Source organism: Ruditapes philippinarum, unplaced genomic scaffold (genome assembly GCF_026571515.1).
Source record: "Ruditapes philippinarum isolate M1 unplaced genomic scaffold, ASM2657151v2 ctg2801_1_1_1_1, whole genome shotgun sequence".
Classification (NCBI taxonomy): domain Eukaryota; kingdom Metazoa; phylum Mollusca; class Bivalvia; order Venerida; family Veneridae; genus Ruditapes; species Ruditapes philippinarum.
Genome location: NW_026859291.1, coordinates 18,143 through 36,172, shown reverse-complemented (window position 1 = coordinate 36,172; position 18,030 = coordinate 18,143). Strand labels below are relative to the sequence as shown.

General features: G+C 31.4%; 1 protein-coding gene across 1 annotated transcript in view; it reads left to right on the top strand.

The window, feature by feature from the left end:
* The window catches only part of LOC132755967 (GTPase-activating Rap/Ran-GAP domain-like protein 3), a 76,291-nt gene that overhangs the window by 52,336 nt on the left and 5,925 nt on the right, over positions 1-18,030 (top strand). The window contains exon 2 of the mRNA XM_060746909.1: positions 15,546-15,615. Within this exon, the coding sequence (XP_060602892.1) occupies positions 15,546-15,615 (70 nt within the window). The remainder of the gene's footprint in view (positions 1-15,545; positions 15,616-18,030) is intronic.

The following is an 18,030-nucleotide window of genomic DNA, read 5'->3' as shown; positions in this document are numbered from 1 at the left end:
ACGTAATTGGTTGTAAAACAATAAATAAATAAGTTTAATATGTTCTCCTTTTTATATCATATTCAATGTTAGTAACTGAGTAACTAATGCTTATGAAACTGTGATGAGATATCTTTTAAAATTTTCCCGCCCATGTGATAAAAAATTTTTTAAATCATGAACCCAATATTTTATGGCATTAATTTATTATTTAAATCGGTGCCTTTTTTCTGATAGTATTATTTTCAATGACATGCGATGTGTCCGGTTGGGGTTTAAAGTCCATGGGGGGGGGGGGGGAAATTTTTACGTTTGCTGTACTTTTGAAAAGTTTTTCTTTTGGAAATTTTAAGATGCTTAAAACTTTTCTTTATACGTATTATGCATTAATTGGTTTAAAAACCAATCTAATAATTTTCACAATTCCCAAAAATGATTGTAATATCTAGATCTACAAAGTGAACACTTTTGTAGGAAACTGTTTAAGAGGGGGGAAACACAATGATTCATATATTGAGGAATAATAGTGAAAGTGCAGTTGTTTGAAGTTGTTTATCTTATCTAAACAATATATTGAACCTGCCGTCTGATGAGGCAATGAAATGAAATATCAAGTCCTCGTTGTAACTGAGTAACCAACGCTTTTATGGTATGTTTAAAACTTCGAAGCTAGGAAATATGTTGTGATAACATTCAATTTAAAACTTAATTGCCAACAGTTAAATCATTTTGAGTGATGAACTGAGCAATTGAGTGATGAACGCTGATACTTAAAAATCTATAAATGACATCTAATAACTTAAAAGTATGATATATCATAAACTAACTTCAACTAAATTTATAACTCTTTTAACATCATTGTACACATTGATCGCATAATTGCAAACTTTTAGTGTGTATATAAAAAGCACATTATGCCTCAGAAACAAATAAATATTTACTTCTTTATATGGACCAACATGAGTTAAATAACATTTTAATGATATCTTTTGATCATGTTAGATTCTTTTAACCTGAAGAATGTAACGGGTAAATGCGAAATTATTTGTCATAAAAGTAGCAAAATGTAAACAAAGATTTATCTTGACTTCCATACATTTCCATCACTTTATCTGCGGTACTGCAACAGACGAGAAAGATTGGTAAGATAATTGCCCAAAAAGTTTTTTTGAACCTATAAAAGTACACAAAAATATGAAGCTTTTAAGAAATAACGATACAAACATTTTTCAGGCACAGTGGGTATGTTATATGAATAGCGTTATTTTTATTTCATTACTTAAAACTATTTGAAGCATTGTTTTTGTTTTTCTTGTTATTTTGACATGGCCTAAGAATCATGCTCCTTAAACTTTATGCAAGCAAACAGTTTCTATCTGCCGTGATATGTTATAGTTATGCTTAATTTACCTACACTATCAACTTAAATATCTGATAATGGAAGTACAGTCGCAAACAAGATCAATAACTCCTCTCTCAATCTGTTCTCATTAAGATAACATTTTAACACGGCTAAATACGAAATGAAGATTAATACGTCACATACATTTTATCCTACAGTGTCAAAATGCCAGCCAGGCTTCATTAAAACAAGTTAGTTTCGATTTTCATTAAAGAATCAATTAAAGCCAGCGATGACACACACAAAAAAAAACATTTGTATTCCAGCCATTTTCTATAAAATTGGCCGACTTGATCGACTTAAAACATGCAGTTGAAAGCTGCCGGGGTAAATTCATTTAATGAACAAAAATTTAAAAAGATGGGAAAGGATTGGAAAGGTCCCTGCTCCTTTACTGCTTCATCGCATATACCAACAAATATATTTAGTATAATTTTATCAATATCAGTGACAGCAGAAAACAATAGACAGTTAACAGATAACAGTAATGGGAGTTTTTCTTCATCTGAAGAGAAGTCAAAACAGGTTTATATGACTGTCTAAAGGCATGACATACGTATATAAGAGAGGCATTAACCACATTAATGTATGCTTGAGGAATTGCACAATCATATTACAAAGCACGAAATCTTATTTCTTGATACAAGATAAGAAAAAAGAAATATCTTTGACATTCATTCTTATAGTCTAGTAATAATGTAAGTTCCATCATATATATTACTTGACTTGAAATGTGATGTAACGCAATAGTTCCCTCAAAGGCTACTGTTTTTTTTTTTGTTGTTTTTTATCAATCTAGATCTACTGACGGACGGCGCCGCAGCAGGTTTGACGGAGAAGCCTGTCTCATACAGGTTACGTAGTAAAATGCCATCAATTCAAGGACTCGTGTTGCCAAACCATATTTTATCATCGCGATCGGGGTCGTTGTTCTTGTTGTTTTGTTCGAGTAGTTTTGTACTGTACATTAGTAAGGTTATATTTTACAATTTAACACACTGTAAAAATCAGGAAACATTAATTGGTTTCCAACTGGTAATCATCTGATACAGTACTTTACGTCTCTTTTTCTCTCTATTTCTACGACAGGACAAATTGCTGAACGTGTGCTTCCACCGACAATTAGCAACGTTACGATAAATCCTGGACTCCATTAGTATAAATTTTAATAAACAGTGGTCACCTAGACAGTAAACATTCAAATAAATTTCTATTCAACTTTCCGCAGTACATGTGCTTATGAGGTGTTTTGACTTTTCCCGAGGAGAAAAAGGCATTATAATAAGCACTGATTACCCTCAGAGTTTTGATAATTTATGTACCTGAACAATTGTTTTGATAGCAATGTTATAATAAATTTCATATATAATTCGATAATATTTTCTACATACTGTTCTTTATTGTAGACACTGCGCAAGATTGTTTCGTCTGAAATATTATATCCCTTGGAGTATGTAGCATATAATTTACCGGTGCATAAATTGTCATGCTATGCAACTTTTGTCTAAGTAATGTAACTCTAAGGACTTGGATCTGATTTCTATGGTAAATTGTTTTAACAGAAAAAAGATTCATTCGAATCATCATAAGAAAGGTTTTCCTACTTAGGTTGAAGGTTTTGTTTTCTGAATTTTGACAATAACATGTATGCAAATTACATTTGATGTCATGCCATTTTTTTTCCTCTAAAACATGAGGAATACTTTGGATTTAAATACATAGGTATACATTTGTGGAAGTAAAAAATACAAACTTTACAAGAATGATTGCTGCATTGAAAGCGAGAAAATTGTTAAAACCTTTCTGAATTCCCCTTCTGCAGTATGTGCGAGAAATGTTTGTAATTTCAGGTCATTTTATCTGTCTGTTTACGCGTTTATACACTGATTATATCAATAGCAATTCCTTTACTTTTTCAGAAGCATGATTGTTATTGGCAGTAGAGCGAGAGCTTCAAAGTTTGGTCAAAGATTGTCAATTAGTAAAACTTCAACTATTTTCTGTTAGTCAAGAGCTTCTGGAAATTTTGCCTTTAATGGGTTCTTTAAAATACCCTGAAGAGCCGTACTCCGAGTTTTTTTTTAGAAATTCCTTCACTGGAGTACTTAATGTTATTTACATAAGATCTGCCAAGATTTCGTATCCGATATGAAGCATGAATTTATGACTGTTCTTAAGGGAGCCTATGCTAACACACGGCTTCAGAGAATAGATGGTTAGATATTATCATCACCCCAATATATATATATTGATTTTGAAGCTATTACATCTTTAAATAGACTATTAAGTGCTGACTTAGCACCAATAGTATGCTTAACAGACGCAATAAAGGTAGTTTTACTGCAATGCTTTCCCGCACCAGAAAAATCTAACATCGGCCACTTTCGTAATAGATTGGTAATTTCCTGAACGTTATTTGTCACACTCTTTGGTATTGTATATTTTTTTAACCGTTTATAACCGGAATTTAGTGTATAGCGATAAAGGAAGAGTGATTGTAAATAATCTTATGCCTTAAACTTTGAAAAAAATGACGTTCCGGAAATAATCGATTTGCAACGATATTGGCCGATGTTACATTTTTGGGGGCGAGAAAGCATTACAGTACGATAACCTTAAACCGAGTATGCAATTTTCGTGCAATTTTGTTGTTAACATTGTGTCGGGGGATTTTCTCATTACCATATGATTTTATTACTTCACACAAGCTGTGTGACAGCTGTAAACAATGACCGTGTACCTCATTGATCCAGCGCAGTGTTGAATGTTAAATAGCGCTTCAGCCGGTGCTAGGAGGCGTGCAGGATGTTGCACTTTCCCATCATCCCCATGAACAGACCAAATAAGGTCTGCAATTGTCCATGTAATTCTACAGAAGGATTTCCCTTTTTCCAGTTTTTGTGTGCTATCAAATAGCCGTATATTAATTTTCAGAATAAGTCTTGCTTTAATGTCATCAAAACTGTCTAAAAAATCATTATTTCAATGACATCATTACATATTCAAATAATTTCATATTCATACCATTACATGATCATACCATTACACATAAAAATCTAAAATAAAGCTCTTTACAAATCAACCGCAAATATAAATGAATGTGAAATATTTTTATTTGATGCCAAACAAAATAGTTTACACGTACACATATATTATTTATTGCTTTACCAACTATTTCCATCCAATCGATATTTTCTATTTTTTATTTACATCATTGTACATGTGACCTTCCAATAGTCACATACTTTTTGATATTGTACTTAATGCTGCGAATGTGTTTTTTAATGACGAGCCGCGCAATTGTTGAATGTTTCGTAACTTGTAAATATTAATGTGATATGCCAATTTATAAAGACTTGCAGATGTAAAATGTTGCACTATAATATTAGTATATTTTTCCTGATCCGGCACGTTAAGTATTGAACATTAGGCATTGCTTGCCTCAGGCGGTGCTAGGGGGCATAAAGAATATTGCACTTTTTTCATTACATCTCATGGACAGACATAAACAATCAAACTGAGTATGCAATTTTGCTGTTATTTTAAATTTTTATTCGAATACTATTGATACTTTTTGTTGTTTTCGTTTTTCCCCTATAAAGACACTTATTTTTCTATCTTTGTATGAAGACACGACAGACGGCTCTTACATGGCATTAATGGTATTAAAAAGCTGTTTCTCAGAACAAGTATGGTAATATGTTTTTTTGCATAATCGTATTATGATGCACGCCATTTATCCTGCTGAAGGAGATAATTGAATATTCTTGACATTTTGATATCACAAGAGTATAAGTAAGCATATAAGAACATGGAATGTGTCCGTAGAACACATAATGGACTATATATATATATATTATATATATATATATATATGTATATATATATATATATATATATATATATATATATATATATATATATATATATAATATATATTATATATATATATATATATATATCACTTTTTCGTCAGTCTGCAGACGGACGAAGGAAAGAGTGGCAGCAGAAAAGCGTGACTAACAATTGTAAATATATATCCTCCACAAGGTAGAGGATATTACTGAGACAAAAATGACACTGTTATGCCAAAGCTAAATAGTATAGTTATATAAATTCATGTTTCCAGTTGAATTTCATCCGATTTTTATGTTCTCTTTTCTACTGTATATTTAGGATTCAGTCAAGTTAAACTTTTGTATCGTTTCAGAATACTAGTAATAGCAGTTTCGAGATTACATTTAAAGATGAAGTTGTTTTACAAAATCATAACCAAAAATCATTTTAACCTGTACAGTTACAAATGTTATATCTATCTTTGTTAGATAGCCTATGCTTCAGCTATACAATTACACTGACTTGTATAAAAACAGGTCCAATAACCTTCATTTTTAATAAAATTTGAAATTTGTCATAACTCAACTGGTACACTCAAAATTGAAAATAATGCAATGGAATATATATAAATATAATCGGTATTGAATTGATGATAGATCTTTATGCATTTTTAGGCCTATTTGAATGATTTTGTTTGTTTTGGGTTTAAGTCACACCGTTACTAGGTCATTTGGCGACATTCCAGCTTTACTGGTGGAGGAAGACCCCAGGTGCTCTTCCGTGCATTATTTCAGGCACGAACGGGCACCTGAGTAGAACCACCGACGTTCCATAAATGCTTTGTTTTCTTCTACGTTAACGATTGTAAAAGGTCGATAGTTTTTTCCAGATAGGAGTGTCGCAAAAGATTTCACTCATCTTTTGAATAAACATTTTATTGGTTATATTTGATTGCTACATAAGCAAATACTGTAAAAAGTTCTGATTATTCTACTAGTGTAAATAGTGCTAAGAGGTGATTTCATATCACATTCAGAAATACATAAACAGATGTCATTAATACTTTAGTCAATATAATTCAGAGATCAAAATTTAGCAAAATTCTGGAAACAAAGTGATCCCTAGGAAGCATTAATCACAACAAACTAACATAAGAATTGCAGACTCGGTTTGATTGAGTCTGTACATGAGGGATAATGAATAAGTGCAACATCCCTCACGCCCCCTAGCACCGGCTTGAGCGGTACTCAATTTTCAACACTTTATAGATCCGGAAGGACAGGAAAATATAACAACACTGAATGTTGTTTAAAATAGTATCACTGACTGCGTAGAACTTATTAACTTTGTAAAGTTTATGATATGAACATTGTCATATGTTTGTATCTATCTCGATAACTTTGTTCCTGTGTTTTGTGATGCTTTTTTTTTTACTTTTTATTTATTTATCTATTTATCAAGTTACGAGCGGGGGGGGGGGGAACAATGATATGTTTTATTTTGATTTTTCTTCTGAATAATAAGAGATGAATTTGTAGGAATACATAAATTCTTACAATTTTGACATTCTCAGGGGAGACTTCTATCTTATTCAGAGACAATATTTTGTCGCTAAGACTAAGTCTTGTTAATCTAGCTATCAGGGATATCTTTGAATTTAGCTCCATCAAGGAGCAAAGTCTCGACTTTTGACACTTACTTCACGTAAACATGTTCAAGGACAGTGGTAGCGGATCACGATGTCCAACTCTCAATCTCTGAGATTAAAAATAAAGAAGTTTGTGCTTGTCACATTATATTACCTAGATATTGAACTTACCTTTAACTTTAAAGATTCCCTCTTCGGGGTTGTCTTTTCCGGCATAATTGTTTCTATATCAGGCAATGTCTCTACTAAATTACTGCAATCGATACATTAAACAGATAAACCAAATGTAAGTTTTACTAACGTTTACCAATAACCGCTTACCATCAATTATTTAATATGCTCATATATGATTTTATCACTTAAAGGGACTCAACTGAGGTACTAAAGCCTAAAAATATGAATTGTGTAATCCTTACCTAAATCGACTGCATGAAAAACTCAAGATTTCCAATAATTAAAAATTGAATTTTGTGCTAAAAAAACAGTCTTCAAGATAAATAACGCAGTTGGAAAAACTTTGCAATAAATAAATAGCCTTCGTCTGTTTTCAAGAGATAAATGGCCTTCCTTGTAATCCAGCAGACGAATGCTAGGCGTACTTTTTCAACAAATAAATTGAATTCGTTCTTATTCAATGGACATAAAGCCTTCGTTCTTGTTTAACAGATAAGTGACAATTGTTCTTGTTCAATAGGTAAATGTCTTTTATACTTTCTAAATAGATAAATAGTTTTCAACGCTTTGGTTCCATTGTGATACTGATGCATGATGTTGAGGTAGTCTTACGGTAATGCTTTCCCGCCAAAATTTCTAACATCGGCCAATACCGTAGCAAAACGGTTATGTTCGGAAGTTTTTTAATCCTGGGCATTAGATTACTTACAATAAATCATCGTTTATCGCTTTGTACAAAATTCCGGTTATAAACGGTTAACAAATATTGAATACCGAAAATCGTGAAAAATAAAATTCCGGAAATGACCGATTAAATTAATATGATATTTGGCGATGTTAGATTTTTTGGCGGGAAAACATTAAAGTTAGGCTACCTTAGTTCGATATAAAATAATGCTGTTTTTAATGACTTGACTTCTTGAGGACATTTTAGATAACACATTAAATCGCCACTTACAAAAATTCTTTTTATTAAAATATAATTAGGAAATAGATATTAATTCTGAGTGCATTGTTTTAGAATAATGCACGGTTTGAGTTCAAATGCGTAGCAATATAATCACGAAAGCCGATAGGCCTGAGTGATTGATTAATTACAAAGCATTTGCACGAAAAACGTGCATTATTATACAATAATGCACGAAGAATTAATATATATTTCCATTCTAACACGTCAAGAAAAATATAATTATTATTATAAAGTTGGACTTTTTGTTTGGTGGTTATTTTTGTTTTTCGCCTCATAGACGGGTTTGATTTTCAGAAAAGACCCTCCGTTAAGAGTCTAACGGCATTTTTTAGTACAATCAGGTAGTCAATCGTTTTTACATAATTCGGGTACGCTGAATCCATTTTTTGCTCTACCACGGCTGTACTCGAAGTCCTTGACCTTCTAAAGATCAAATCAAAATGGCCGCCATTGTCCTTTACCATCTACTTAAAAAAAAAAATTCCTGTTCATATCGTATCGTATGTCCGTTAATCTACATGGAATAAAGTTTCAATTACTTTTAGGAATAATTGGCTGATAATTATACATGCTTTACACATTGACTGCTGTGTCGGCCATCTTTGATTTCAAAATGGACACCTTTTAACAAATATAAGTAAAGTGCTTTTAAACAAATGGATCCTTCTGTACGCATGAGTATCAAACATTGTAAAATGATATAAGCAACATGTCATGTCGAATTGTACACACTGTGTAGGTATACTGCACACCTTAATTTACATCATTACTTCATATTATCACAGGTCATTCCTTTTGGACAATTTATGTAAATCATGTATCTCAGATCCCAAATGTCTTACATAAAACCTGCAAATTTTAATTTACCATTAGATGTTTATGTTTTTTTATTTTGATAGAATAGTTTTGTGTAAACCTTTATGGGCACTAGACACCAGGTCATTTTATAATTTGAATGCCAAGAGTCAAGGTCAGTATGTAAATATTTTAAATATTGCCTGTCATCTTCACAGGTCAGCGACTATGTCTCTGGGCCCGCATTTCTTTGCAACAATATCTATTGTACGACCCGATTTAAAATAAAAAACAATCACTAAAAACGATCAAAACGGCAAAATTAAAATGTTGTAGGCTCGATTTGATTGAGCCTGTACATGGACGTTACTTGAAATTGCAAGGTACCGTCCAAGCACCCTAGCACCGGCCTACGCAAAATTCATATATCAAAGGGAGAAATGCGAAATTTGGAATTTAGAAATATCCGCAGATGTGTTTATACGATATTTTGTATTGTTGTATTGATATAGCTACTTTATAAAGGGTCGTATTTATCAATCAAACTTTAAACATGCCTAGACATGGTTAAAAACAGATCATCTATTTATTAATTGAAATAAACTCAAATAAATGGTAAAGTCATTTTAATCTTTATTATCTTTCACTCTGAAAAAAAGTATCGCAAACATGAAGCATAAATAGTCTACGAGCATGCACTGTCTTACAGTTAATGAATAATATAGAGTAAAACATTATAGGCCTCCCGCGGGTATTTGATGATGGTACATGCATAGAAGATTAGACAGATAATTTATACCAATTTTGCAATTAATATATTGACGATTTACTGCTGTTTACCCTTTTTTATTAACACAAAATAATTTTAAAGAGCATTTTGGTTTTTTGCTACTAAATCTTGTAACATATGCCGTCGAAGCCTATGTCTTTAAATTTTATTAACTTAACTGATAATACGAGATTTTTTTGCGTTTTGTCTTAAGTCATTGATATTTATTCATTCATTGTCTTAGTTAATATCAACGTCTTCATTATAATTATGTTACTTTGCCAAGGACGCTGGGCCTTATTCTATCTCATGTTTTAAATCATTCAAGTGACTAAGATATTTTCAAATCTTCATATTTATTATGTTCTTGTATTGGCTATCTTTCAAGAAATTGATGAGTATCTTATTCCATTATGATATAACATATTTTGATGTCATTTGCCACAATATAATTATTTAATCCATATTTTTTCTACTATCACTCCATAATTTTACTTTGGTATTTCTTAATGTAATTTTAGTCACTAAAATGTGTACCAACTATTTTTGCACTATCCTGACAATTATGTAAAACAAAGATAAACAAGGGTGTGCCACTTTCCTTGTTATTCTTGTTTTCCATTTTTTACATTGAAGGCATGGTTACTAGTCTTACAAGTTTTACAAACATTAGAAACATTAACAAGCATTTATTTATATCTTCAGTAAGCCTTATTATTTTAAAAAGCATCCATGATTAAATGACAAAGATACAGACACAACCATCAATGTTCTAAATTGACCTATCTAGCTATCAACCTAATGTTTAAGCATTACAAGTAGTCCTAATGTGCCACAAATGTATGCCCAGTTATGCCAAGATCCATCTTATAAATGACAGAATTCATGACCGGACATGACCTTCAAAATATGACCTTTAATGTCTGAAATCTTACTTTATGTGATATTTCTTTTCTCACTCAAGACAAATTGTTTCAAAGTACCACGTATTTATTCTTAGCTCTCGCTGAATAACACATATATGGACTGGACTAACTACAAATGCACTCTCATACCTAGAAATATTTGTCCGCTACATGTCGTCTTACAAAGTGGTACCATATTTATCCCAAATGATTTTTAATTCATCCATAAATGACAAACTCGTTAACCAGACATTTTAGACACTTTAAGGAAATATTTTGTTCGAAGTGAAAGAATGATTTTGATCTTTGATTTACATCATCAGATGGGTTTACATGTGACTCATTGTCCCAATGTGCCATATATTTATGCAGAATTATTATTTCAAAAGGCATCAATTAATGAGAAAGTTATAGATCGGACACAACCACCTTGTTACGTTTATATTATGATTTATGATATAGAAGCTTAACTGTAGACATATCCTGCTTGTGCATGACAAGACCTTTTCAAATTACACATTTACGCAGTTATTGTCGTTCCAGGACGGCGGCATATACAATAAACAAGATTTAGAAATTTTTACCCGTACACCACCTGCTCTAAGTCAATCAAACAGATAATTTAATACCACATGATAACAAAGTAAACGACAAAAGTCCTAACACAGGGGCCACAACCACCATGTTCTTGTCGGGTTTCCTATATAAGCAAATGAAATACTATCCTCATGCACGAAGCTCGGCACTAGTATGTTGGGGCTTCCATGGGATAAACATCATATGGAATATTTCTCTTACAATAAGAAACATTAACTCTTTTATTCAGGAAAGTAGTCTATTTCATGAAAATATATATATATATATTTCGAATGCAAGCCTGGATGGCGATTCCTATATTACTTTTGGAAATACTAAGACTTTTTTTAAACATCATGTCGTGCATGAAAAATTGTCGATCGGATTCCCCACCAATGAACTTTTACCAACTTGTCTTTCTTGATTGACATGACCCTGATCTTTGCACTGTTGAATTGGCTCTCAATCACTTCACGTCCCAGTACATGTTCTTGCGCAATTGACATTGACATAAGAAATAACCAAACAATTTTCATGGTATCCCTGTTTGAAGATTAAATAATAATATAAAGTATATCATTTCCCAATCCGTTATAGGCAGTATAGTTATGCTCAACTTTTTTTTCAAATCCATCTCTTAATGACAGAATACTTAAATGCACATCTTTTTTCAAGCACTTTCAAGTCTAACTTGCTTAGTCGAGCTTCAAACCTGGGTCTTTCTTATGACATTGTATCAATGTGCCACACATTAATGCAATTATTTCAAAATCTAACCAAAAATGACAGATATGGACGAAATTAAAAACGGACAGACAGGGACAGGCTCTTACTGAGAGATTTGTGAAAATGTCTGTTATCTTAATGTTTGTTTCTTACTCCAAAAGCAGTCTTTTGCCTCCCATAACCAATGATTCATCCTATAGTCGGGGGGTATACGGAATTAATCTAAACGCCTAATTGTGATCGCAAATACCCTAACTGACATAAGAGGACTCTCGGACAGATAGACAGACGAACAGACATTTGAGCAGGTCCCCCCTCAGAGCGATACAAATCCAATTTAAAAAACGTCGCAATAATTTAAAGATCATGAATTGTATTCTTAGTATTATAAAAATAACATCTCAATGTCAAAGTGAACGCAAATACGACTCTCATTTACGTTGTATTAGGGTATAAATTATGACCTTTTTGCATCATAAAGTTTGTAGTTTTAATGGATGTTTTTCAAAATCTGCGCTTGGAAGTCTTAATTAGTATCACTGCACTTCTAATAAAAGAAAACATGCCTTGTAAAATGTCTTCTCGTGCTTGTTTACTTTAATTTTAATACAGTGTATAAAACATAGGAAATTGTCAGCCATTTTGAAATCCAAGATGGCTGCCGCAATAAATTATGTTGTTTTTGCATCTATTCTTCTCGTACACACTTCAGCAGACTAAAATTAACAAAGCCTTAAATTAAAATGCAAAAAAAATATGTATGTATCTCGCCCATGGGAAAATTAAAAAAAATCAATGGCGGCCATTTTGAAATTGATTTTTAAAGGTCAAGGACTAAAAATACAGCCGTGGTAGAGCAAAAAATGAATTCAGCGTACTAGAAATAGGAAAGTAAGCCCAACTACCTGCTTGTACTAAAAAATGCCGTTAGGATGAACATTTTTCCAAAATCAAACCAGTCTATCAGTGTTTCCAATAGAAACGTTCTTTAAAGGCTGTTCCAGCGGGTTGAAAAAAACTGTCGTTAAATCTACGGTGTGTAGAAACATTTTAAGAATAACCAATTTTGAAAACGATGATAAAACTTTGTTTGTTTATTTTATTTCACTCTATAATTTTTGAAGCGAAATACAAATTATCAAAAGTGAAATAAATGTAAAACTTAAATCATTTGCGACATTAAAATAGCGTTCTCAATTTGATTGTTTTGCACGTGCTGTTTGGCGCTACATTGTGACGTCACGTAGACAACACTTTAAGCGTCAATACAGCGTTAACGACTGAATTAAAGATATTGGTGTTTGGATTAATTTTCTTAGTTAGACCATTTTCTTTCATTCTAGATAGTTTACACAACAAAATTCGACAAAAGATGCTTTTTTATTTATCAGATTGTTCAAACAAAATGGCGCCCTCATGGTGAAAAAACACAGGGAGATAATAAGAACGGCGAGTGCATTGTTGTACAATTTAATGCACGCTTCGGGCCTTCTTTGCTTCTATAGAAAAAATTGATAGTGCTAGAATAAGAACTTTATACACGCCAGAGTAAGGCCGGAAGGTGGTTCTTGACCCGCAAAATGAATAATGGCCCTGAGGGCTTTAACCCGACGGCATTATTCATTTCAGGGCCGATTATTCAAATAGAAGCGTTTTGATATATATTTCGTTGAAATTCCTGTCTTTGTAGATTTCGACGATACAGTGACTTCTAAAGAGTTGTTTTCCTTCAACATGTGTATAAACAAGAAGCACGTTTTATTTTCTCGGAATGAAATATATCATATTTTTATTCTTACGATTACAATTAAATTGTGTTTGTACAAATTAAGCTTAAGTTCTCATCATAAAATCAAGCGATTCTTGCTTGAAACCTACTTTCACTTTTAAAACTAGCTGTTTTAATTTAAAATGTGACGTCATTGTTTCATTGTGTACACGTACTCTTTTTCAGCGGGCTGGTTATCACTATCAGTTGAAATCATGGGCCATTTTGTTACTATAATTATATAATAACAAGTGTATTAGTTCATGTTCCACATCTAAACAATTTTTCTCCTGAAAAAAGACTTGCTAAAATACAATGAATGGCTCAAATTTTAAAGAGAGATTACATAAATTTAATACAAGAAAAAACTTGTTTAATACAGGTTGTTAGACAGATAGATTCAATGAAAGATATCACTTGTTAACAAAATATTACAGCTCACGTATTAACACCCTAAAAAGCAAATACATCCATTTTTGTGTCAATTCTGATTGTATAAAAATCCATAGGCATGTCTTCTAAATAAGTTTTTTTAAAGGAATATACAATGTATTGCATGTTAAAAATTTCTTTCAATACAAGAAACAAAACAAAACAAAAAAAAAAAACAGTACAATATTCTTGCGTTTCCAACAGTAACATGATATACCTTTGGGGTTTTATAAATATATATCAATTTTTTTTTCATTTTAAGATCAATAATACTTTAAAATTCTAAGCATTTATTCTCTCCCAGGAGAAGAAACTATGGTATATCAAAGAAGAAATTTGGTCGTAAATTTTTGTCAATCCTAAAGCTAGATACTTATATTTCTTTTAACGGCATATTTAATAGTTCATCCAGAATACACGAATAGAATCACCACAAAAGCTGGTTCATAAATGATATCACGTTACATACCGGTATGTTGTAAAAAATAGTTTTTATTTCATTGCTATGATTGCTATGGCAACAGAAATGAAAATTCAGATGTTGGAAGTAATCTTTAAGTTTCTCGCAAATGTATGCAAGGATTTAAATTTTTATTCAACACTGTGCATTAATAGATGGTATTGTCCAATGCGAACTTTAGTTGAATTGAGGATTAAAATACGTTTATTACCATACCAACATTATGTCATTTGTTCAATGTAATAAGTAATCCGTAGTGTTTCAGATTCCAAGAAGTTTTCAGTGGCCATATATCTGTACCGTTTTTTTTCTTCTTTTTTTTTTTTTGCATTTTAGTACTTTTATGGTAAAACAAGTATTTGTATTGAAGCCAAATATACTAATGTTTGCCTGAACGTTTCCTACAGATGGAAAAATGTATTTATTTCTGAGAAATTACGGGTCTTTAATATTTGCAAATTAAAATGTAAACATGCAACATAGGCATGTTGGAACATTTGTAATACGTTGCCTAGGGTGATGCTGTTTTTGATGGATTAAACATTTATAATTTGTTTTGTTGTACTACAGGAACACTTTTTAAACTGGAAGAACTTTAAGCCAATTTCCACCGATAATGTTATATATGCATTATTATCACCTATTGCCTTAGAAAACGTGTTTTCTCATTATCAAATGAACGTATTGATTATTTTGTTTATTTTGTTGTGGAATGGAATATTCTAACTGTCATTTAAGAGGCCCGTAACTTGAAATTTATCACCAGATGTTTTGTTAATTACTTCCCGAAACCTGTTTTTAAAATCATCAGTTCAAGCAATTATGGATAATTTGGTTAATTTAGACATTCCTTTAATGTAGTGTTTGTTCATTGTGCATAATTTGGAACTTTCTTTTTTCAATTTCAGCGATTTTTAACGATAACAAGCTGGCCTGTTGTCAAAAATCGTGACTTGATGATTCATTTATTCTATGTTTTTGTAATTGCAATTGACTTGAAATAAATGAAAACTACAACCCCATCTTCAAAGGAAAAGAATGTGTCCAATAGTATTGCCTAAAATAGTAAGATGACTTATAAACTTTTTTTTTTTATATTTTCAGTTCACCAGCTTCGGATCTTGCCGCAAGACGAGGAGTTTTCAGCAGAAGGCACTATGGTTCAGTGGAACTGGTATATATTTGACTTTATAAGTGTTTATCAATGTATTGGTTGTATCAGTAAGAGGATTTTTTAATCAGTATCTGAATTTGTTTATCAGAATATCGATTTGTTTATCAGTATGTTTATTTGTTTATCAGTATTTGGATTTGTTTATCAGTATGTGGTTTTGTTTATCATGATTTCGATTTGTTTATTTTTTTTAATATTTTTTTTTTCAACTTTGTTTATCAGTATGTTGATTTTTTATCAATATGTTGATTTGTTTATCAGTATGTTTGTTTTTTATCAATATGTTGATTTGTTTATCAGTTTAATGATTTGGTTATCAATATGTTGATTAGTTTATCAGTAGGTTGATGTTTATCAATTTGTTGATTTGTTTATCAGTATCGGGTTTTGTTTATCAGCATCTGGTAATGTTGACAAAGAGTATGTGTTGTAATTTGTCAGTTTAAAACTTTCTGCCTACATTTGAAGATGGTATTGTTCAAAATGTTAATATTGTTTATCAGTATGAAGGTATTGTTTATCAGTACGCAACGGCGTTTCCAATTCATAATTCGTCTCCTATAACAGAAAAAAATCAAGCTACTAAATCTCATTTTTATTATTTAAAAGACAGTTTCATCAAATCGCATTTGTTTAAATCAGGATTTACAAATGTTCGCTCCCGTTTTTTTGAAAAAATGATTTTCTTTTAATTAATGCTGATTTTAGTTTTAAAAAAAAAGTTTTAGTAATATCTAATCAAATCCAATTTTGCTAAACTTTTATTCCCGTTATATTTAATTTTAAGTAATTTACAACATTGCTACAAGACCTTACCAATTTCATACTTGTATTTTCGGAAGGTTTCTTGAACCCCTGCCTTGATTATAATGTCAATGCGAGCATACAGTATTTGGTAATTTCCTTTTTGCAGAGAATATAATTAAAGAAAACCGAGGGAAATTGTTTGTATACTGATGAATTTTGATAATACAACATTTTACTAAGTTACTTTAATTAAACTTACATGAAGCCTTTGACAGGTATTATGGTGCTTGATTTGTGCCATTCATGTGTTTGTATCTCTATAACGTGCCCCCGCTTATAAGCGTGTTTTCGCTCCGCGCCGCCGCCATTTGAATTTGTTAATTCTCGACTTTTCGCTTTGGCGGGGTCGCGGGGCGAAAACAAGAATGGCACAAATTAGCCACCATCACAGATGGAAACTGTCAATGATTAGCTAACTGGGTGATTATATCGTCTTGTAATCAGGACAGAAGTCTGTAACTGCTGAAATGTCGATGAGAATGTTTGACTAATTATGTCAAATTAAGCCCAAAAAAAGGCTGACAAAATGAACACCGAGCTGTTGAGTTTAAATATTAGTTTTTTTTTTTTTTGATTTTATCTTCCAAGTATAACCAAAAATTCATAATACCTTGGAATAAAGCATAAAATTTTAATGTATTGATTTTTATAAACATTTCCCCATTTTGTTTTTAATGTTAAAAAAAAAAAAAAAATATAAAAAAAAAAATTGACACAATTTTTTTTAATAGGAACTAGAAAGCATAAAAAATAAAAAAAGACAAAGTTTAAAACATAAAAGACAAACCCTACAAACTTTTTCATACTTTTTAACCTCAGGGTTTAATAGGCAGAATTCTAAAAAAAACTACGATTTCCCAAAGCCTTTTTTAACCCCACGAATGCAGACTTGTACTTTTAAATTTCATAAAACAATAAACTAAAATAAATAATTCCAAAATTCTTGTTAATCAAGTAAAATATATAGCTGAAAATTTTAAAATTTAAACAAAAAATTAATTCCTTTTTATCGGTAACAATTATCAACAAAAAATTTAACCAAAAGCACATCATGAAAAGAAAAAAAAAAAAAATCACTTTAAAATCTTCTCTTGCTGTACGGAAGGCATAAGAGTAACACAATAACATATTGTTATTTTTGTTTCTCAAAAATTCAATCACTCACTGCAAATTGTTAACTTTCTCTTCTAAGAAAAATGGACAAATTGTGATCCCTCGGAAGTATTAATTCTAACAAAAGTACAAGAAAATTGCAACTCGGTTTGATGGAGTGTGTACATGAGAGAAAGTGAAAAAGTGCAACATCCCTCACGCCCACTAACATCGGCTTGAGCGGTTTCAATTTTTTACACTTAAAATGTTCTGGAATCAGCCTACTTGTACAGCACTTAGTTTTAAATGTTAGATCTTTGATAATCAGGGTTAAAAATTACATAACATCAGCTTATTTGCAGTAATGACATCAATACCTGTAAAGTGTTTGACAAAGTTTTAAACATATGAGCTGATATCAAACATAACTTGCCACATTTTAACTTTGCCGCTTTAGGCCTTCATTACGGGATCTGTTTTTCTCTATTTTACAAGAAGCAAAGAATGGCTCAGCTA